General features: G+C 46.1%; 2 protein-coding genes across 2 annotated transcripts in view; one reads left to right on the top strand and one right to left on the bottom strand.

Annotated features, from left to right (window-relative positions):
* The window catches only part of pcp4b (Purkinje cell protein 4b), a 1,322-nt gene extending 938 nt beyond the window's left edge, over positions 1-384 (top strand). The window contains exon 2 of the mRNA XM_017032109.2: positions 38-384. Within this exon, the coding sequence (XP_016887598.1) occupies positions 38-168 (131 nt within the window). The 3' untranslated portion in view covers positions 169-384. The remainder of the gene's footprint in view (positions 1-37) is intronic.
* A 4,464-nt stretch (positions 385-4,848) lies between these two features.
* dscamb (Down syndrome cell adhesion molecule b) overlaps positions 4,849-6,918 on the bottom strand; it is an 81,581-nt gene continuing 79,511 nt past the window's right edge. Inside the window, exon 34 of the mRNA XM_025055066.1 lies at positions 4,849-6,261. Within this exon, the coding sequence (XP_024910834.1) occupies positions 5,720-6,261 (542 nt within the window). The 3' untranslated portion in view covers positions 4,849-5,719. The remainder of the gene's footprint in view (positions 6,262-6,918) is intronic.

Raw genomic sequence — 6,918 nt, 5'->3', positions numbered from 1 at the left:
CTTCTTACGACATTTTCACCATTTTTTTTTTTTTCAGACGATTCCAAGTCCAACCTCCCGGAGGACTTCGACATCGACATGGAAAACCCCGAGACCGAGAAGGCCGCGGTGGCCATCCAGTCCCAGTTCAGGAAGTACCAGAAGAAGAAGCGCGATGAGAAGTCCTAGTGAGCGACGGCGGCAGGAAGTGACATCACAGTGACGATGGTGTGATATTTGCATGTTCACAAATTCATACCTGTTGGAACTCCAGGGGTCGTGATGGGGCGGGGGCGGGGGTAAAGAACGCAGTAGCCTGTTTGTCATGTGACCACTTTTCAATTTCCTGTCATTGGTAGTTATTTATTATTTGATTGGTCCGTCAGCGTCTGATCTACCTGTCACTGTCACTGTCAAGGTTAGAAGGGGATGATGATGATGATGATGAAGATGATGATGATGATGATGATGATGAAGATGATGATGATGATGATGATGAAGATGATGGTGATGATGATGATGATGGTGATGATCTCCCTGTGTTGGTGTGAGGTGATGAAGAGGAGCTGGCGTTGGATGAAGACAGTTTCACCTCATTGTTTTTTTTTTCTTAGCTGCATGAACGTGTCGATCTGTGAATCCATATTTATCTTGAATAAATAACGACTCTGTGTGAAACCTGCGTACTGTGTTTGTAAACAACCCGACCTGATCAACGCCATCGGCTACGTTGGCATTTGACGCCGTAACATGATTGGCTGCTTGAAGAACTGGACTTTAACTGTAGGGAGTGATTTTAACCTGACGACAGATTTCTAAAATCTAACTTTCTGGATGATCTTTTTAGAAACAGATCAGTCTCTTCAGTCTCTTCGTATCATCACTACCACTGCACTGACTGGTTTAGTGCTGACTGTGGGGTCTGGTTCTCTGTGACAGAACCAGAGGAACCAACAGATCTGATGTAAGGCAGCGGCCATGTTGAGTCAGAGCCCCCCCCCCCAGTGAACAGAGACTCCATAAATAGACTGGTCCTCACAGCGAGCGGTCGACTCTCGGCTCCGTGACCTTCAGTATGGAGATCGTAGATGATTGACAGGTTCCAACTGAGCTGCTGTTTGTCTAAACGACACAACGATCCTGCTGCTGTGGAGTCCAGACTGGAGGAGGAGGAGGAGGAGGAGGAGGAGGAGACGACCAGACGCCTCTGAGGGTTTCCTCCAGTTTTTCCTCCTACAGTAAAACTATGACCTGAGGAGCAGCTTGATTGGTCGGTTCACGTTGACCAGGAAATGTTTGGAGTGAAGAGAAACGGATTCAAGAAAAAAGTAAATATTCTAGAACTCAGTTCTTGGTTTGAATGAGTCCAAACAACAGACGGTGATCAGAACTGGAGTTCAGTTCTGACGCTGACATTCACTGCACTCTTCACTCACTTTACAGCTAATATCCAAAATTTACTAACAGAAGAAAATATTCACTTTATTTCTGACAACATTAACCAACCCTTCGTCATCGACCGCCTCAGAGTTCTGGACTGTTCTCCAATAACAGGCTTCATGTCGTCAGAGCTTCTGTACAAATGAATTAATAATGTTGCTGCGACTGTGACCTTTTCAACGTGCAGTCACCGTCAGTCACTGAGGCCCCGCTGCAGCCACTGCCTTTTCTCCTCCGCTGGTTTTCATCGTTCACCGTTATATTCCCTGGATCTCCAGACATCAATGAATTATTCTGATCCTGTTTCTCAGACCCGACGGAGCAGAACTCCGCGGTGTTCTCCCAGGACCAGCACCGTGTTCCAGGCCCACCTCTCTGGAGAACCTGATGTTGTTACAGAACATCTACAGGAACATGTAACCAGTGGAGGGCGGTGTGTCGTGTGTCGTGTGTCGTGTGGATAATCTTCACCACATCTTCTCTTGATAATGTTTGTTTTTCTGACAGATTCACTGAAATCAATTTCACACATGGTGTCGACCGGAGGAGCTTCATCATCCGTGGCCGTATAAGAAGTGGCTTGTTGTGATTGCTTCTCACACACACACACACACACACATCCAGCAGCACAGAGCGCACATTTCCTCTTGAAGCTGTGCAGGTTGTTCAGACTCGTGGGGACTTCCTCTTCTTCCTGAAGTCGTTTATATTTACGTTAGAATTTCAGTTCAAATCATAAACGTTAGAATTTGTTGATGTAATAAATGAGCAGCGCGACGTTCCATACAGACTCAGACAGTAACAAACATCAGAGCCACTGAGCCTCAGGGCGGAGGGGCAGCATCAGCTGATGACCAGTGACAGAAGTCCAGAGCTTCAGATCATCTTCTTCTGTGCCGTGATGGAAAATCAGGACAAAAATCCACTGAACGTGAAGTGAATAAATGCTGAGCCGAGGAGGAAGACGTTGGAACGTTGGTGGAATGATGATAAAAGGTCATGTGACGGCTCACGGTCAAACCCTCTGAGGTCAGAGAGTCGACCTTTCTGGGACAGTGATGTCATGACCGCCGGGCTCGCTCTCTGACCTGTAGGGGGCGTGGCTGAGCTCCACTGACCCCGTGGACGTGGAGTGACACCCGGAGGACGCTGCTGGTTACACACACGCTCTCCTGTCGCTGCTGATCAGCATTAATATTTATTCACTGACGTGACGACAGATGATCGGAGTCTGTGTTGGTTCCCAACCCACGGCCCGGGGACCGTGACGGTCCATAAGTCTTCTGGTCCAAATAAAGTCAGTAACGGCTGGTACCAGTATTGTACAAAAACAGTATCATTTCTGTGCAGTTTTCAGTTGTATTTTTTCATCGGACTAAAATATAACGTAACCTTCTGTCAAGCAACAAAGTCTGAGTTTGGATCAGGTCAAAACTGAAGACGGAAATAAAGGAGCCACCGGAGGGAGCCGCAGCGGAGCAGGAGGGAGGAGGGGAGTTCTTCTGACGCCACAGAGAGGAGCGAGGAAGTGATGTGTGAAGTCCAGGGGGAGGAGGGGGACGTCCCTCTGTATCACAGCATCTTTTTTGTCCTCCTGTCTCCTGACACGTCTTCAGGCGCCTCATTATCAAACCCAGTTGGGACGACGCCGGTGTGTTCACGTCCTGCCGCTGCCACAGGGTGACACCGGTGAGTCATTAGGAACAATGAGGAGGAACAGAGTCAAAGGTCAGAGGTCAGAGGTCAGACAGTAAACACCATCTTTTTGTGACTGTGACCTCTTAGGTGGAAGACACCTGTGCTGTTGGTACCAAAGCACTGGCTGGGTGTCCGCCTTGTGGCTCCTCAGGGTTACTGCATGTTTTAAAAACACAAAGTTGAAGAAGTTACAACTGTTTAAAAATTCTCTGGACACTTCTGTCCTCCTTCGACACCGAGGACGGTCCTGGTTCTACTTCAAAGTTCAGATCCCTCTGTGGTTTCAGGTCCGTCCGCCCTGCGCTCTGACTGACAGGAACAGGAAGGACATAAAACAGGTTCAGATCCCGACGTGTAACGTTGTTTAAAGTGAGCTCCAGGTTGAAGTACATGGTACTGCAGTAATGTCTTCATTACTGCAGTACCATCGTGTATTTGTCAGAAACAAAAAGTATTTCTGACAGAGGAGGAAACGTGGACCATGAAAGACAGAAACAGAGACCAGACCAGAGTAAACGATTCTGAACACCTGTGAACTCAAACAAAAAAAAAAACAAAAAAAAAACTTAAACAGTGGCAACAGAAACATGTGAGCAGAACCACAGACACAGACACAGACAAACCCACTCCCACAGAACCAGAACCAGGTGTGGAGTCAGGGCTTTTATAACTGAGCTGTGTGGGCGTCGCCCATCAGACGGATGAGCTTCAGGTGTGTGAGGGTGAAGAGCGGGAAACTGAGACAAAGGGTCAGACCACGCCCAGGTCACATGACACGTGTGTGTGTGTGTGTGTGTGTGTCTTCACCTCAGGCTGTAGAGCTACATTTTTCTTTCCTTGACGTATTGATCACTGTGATCAGGTCAGTGTTCAGGACCGTCATCTATGATCAGTCATGTGACCTCCTGTGGTGACATCACCGCAGGAGGTCACATGACTCATATATATATATTCACATCTTGACCTTCACCTTCAGTGTTCTCCAGGGCTGGTACCATCAGTGTGACAGTTTAGTCCTGGTCCTGGTCCTGGTCCCAGTCCTGGTGCTGGCATGAATTATTCACAGCCACAGGGTGGAGCTGTTGGTGCCAGTGGCAGACAGATCCACAGAGGAAGAACCTGATGAAGTTTCCCTCCAGGTTTGTCACAAACGGCCTCCGTGATGAAGAATCTACTTCCTGTTTGTGGAACATCGGTACCAGTCCAACTGGTACCGATGTTCCACCTGCCGGTGTTTATGTGTCTGATCATCCACGGACCATGAGTCATATTTATAAACTGGTACCGATGTTCCACCTGCCGGTGTTTATGTGTCTGATCATCCACGGACCATGAGTCATATTTATAAAGGGAGAAGGAACAGGAAGTGGAACCCTGAGCATCAGGTACTGTTTAGTTATAATGAAACAGTTCTCTGTTCAAAGGGTCAAAAACTACAGGTCAATATTTTAGTTAAGTTAAATATAGTTAATTATATATTAACTTTATTAATAAAGTTAATTTTTCCAAAGAGACTTTTTTTGCACGTTTTGAATAAATTCATGAAAAGTTAACAATAAAGTAAACGTTTCATTTAATCACAGGTTTTTAATCATTCACTGCAGTCTGAAACTTTCTGTTTTTCTTTCATCAAAACACTTTTTTTCCATAAATATTCCATTTCATTTCCATTTGAGATGATTGTGTTTTACACAGAATGACCCAAAAAATCAGAGGAATCCAAGGCAGAAGTGTGCAAACATGACTAAGGACTTTATTAACCAAATATTTTCCCCATAATATCCACAAATAAAAGTGATCTCTTTATATATATTCACATTGTATATTTCATAGTGTGACAAAAATCTATTTTTTTTTCTTCTTTTGGATTTCCAGCCATTCCTATAATTTGTCATTTGTCGCCATGCAGTCAAAACATCACGGTTGGTCGGCATTGGCGGTCGTGTCCGGCGTCGCTCTCCTCCGGTCGGCTCTTCATAGTGCTTCAAAAAAAACCTCAGTTACCCAGTCACAGATTTCATCACACTGCCACAAGAAAATAAAAATAATTTAAGAAAGCAACGTTCTCCTGCAGGGTGCGCCAGAGTCATCCTTCAGCCTCCTGGTTTTTTTTTTATATATTTTCTTTCTTTATATAATAATAATAATAATAGTAATAATTATAATCACTTTAACTGTCTTTGATATAAATTCAATAGTTAATTTTTCTTTGCTTTCTCAAAATTTAAATAAATCATTTTGGCGATCCTCATATGTCGTCACTTTGAATAAAAAGAAACAAACAAAAAAATCGAGTATAAAATAAATCCTGTGAAAGGAAGTTGATCCAAAGAGGCGCGAGGTGAGAAAAGATGAACAGAGGAAAGAAAGAGAAAAAGAAAGAAGGAAAGAAAGAAAGAACGAAAGAAAGAAAGAAAGAAAGAAAGAAAGAAAGAAAAAATCCTCCACTTCAGACTGGTGTCAGAAAAGGTTCTATGTACAACAATTCTGTTGTGGAAAACTGTTTGTCCTGTGCCTGTGGTCTGAAACTTGTTCCTCCTCCTCCTCCTCCTCCTCTGTGTCTGCAGAAGTGTCTGTTCTAGTCCCGTTCTGTGTCCCAGTGTTATACCAGAGTGTAGGACTTGGCATAGGGGTTGTTGCTCGGTTTCAGGTGTCCTCTGGAGTCCAGCAGTGACTCCTGGGAGGTGCTGAGCTTGGCAGCCTGTGCCTGGGCCAGATCTCCTGAGGAGGGCGCGTCCGCTCGGACCTCGCCCCGGGCCTCCCCCCTCTCTCGGGCATCCCTGTGGGGGAGGGTGGAGGCCGTTCCCGGTTGCCACTGCTGCACCTCCCTGGTCGAGGACACCTCCATGGGGGTGGGCTCCATGGGAGGTGGCCTCTTCAGGGTTCGGCTCCTCTGGGGTTCCAGGCAGGTCTGGCCCACGGCTCCTTCTCCTGCTCTGGTTTCACCTGTAGCTCCACCTCTCCTCCTCTCTCCTCCTCCACCTCCTCCTCCACCTCCTGCTGCTGCTGCTCCTCCTGCTGCTCCTCCGCTGCTGCTGCTGCCACTGCTGCTGCTGACTCCTCCGCCCCGAGCCGCCAGTGGCACGCCACGGTTCAACAGGAAGTCCATACGCAGGTAAGGCGGAAGGTGGAAAAGCTCTCCCCCTGGAGGTGAACACGGGTGTCAATCAAAGTGAACACAGGTGTCAATCAAAGTGTGAACACAGGTGTCAATGGAAAAGCTCTCCCCCTGGAGGTGAACACAGGTGTCAATCAAAGTGAACACAGGTGTCAATCAAACCTCAGTTTTCTGACTTACATATAAACATATTGATATCAGTTACTGGAAAGACAGACACAACTTTGATAAACAGGAAAAGTTCCATTAAACATTCACTTTTTACTTCCTCCGCAACACCGTCTTTGACCTCTTTGACCTCTGAGCTGAGCATATATTTGACGTTAAAGTCACTTCTGTTTCACTACTTGTTTGTTTTACGTTGTGTGTGTTTTTGTTTATCGTGGAGAAACAAAGTAATTAATACATTTCGATCCCTGAAATCCAATCTTCCCACAGCCTTGATGACAACTAACCTCCTGAATCTAGATTCTTCTATAAACCTATCGTCAGCACAGAACGTTGTAATGATTTGTGGCCACTAGGGCGTGCTGTCTACGCCTGCGTTCCTTCCAGAATTCTCCGTCATTATTTTCCTCGGTCCAGATCTTTGTTCTGTTCCAGTTCTTACTGTCAACAACATCATTAAAACCGTCCAATAAAACTGTATGAATCAAAGCCCCCCCGTCCTGCCCCCCCAGTCC

The sequence above is a fragment of the Cynoglossus semilaevis genome, chromosome 4 (genome assembly GCF_000523025.1).
Source record: "Cynoglossus semilaevis isolate Cse_v1.0 chromosome 4, Cse_v1.0, whole genome shotgun sequence".
NCBI lineage: Eukaryota > Metazoa > Chordata > Actinopteri > Pleuronectiformes > Cynoglossidae > Cynoglossus > Cynoglossus semilaevis.
Note: the sequence above shows the minus strand (reverse complement) of the source record. Positions and strands in the feature narration are given on the sequence as shown.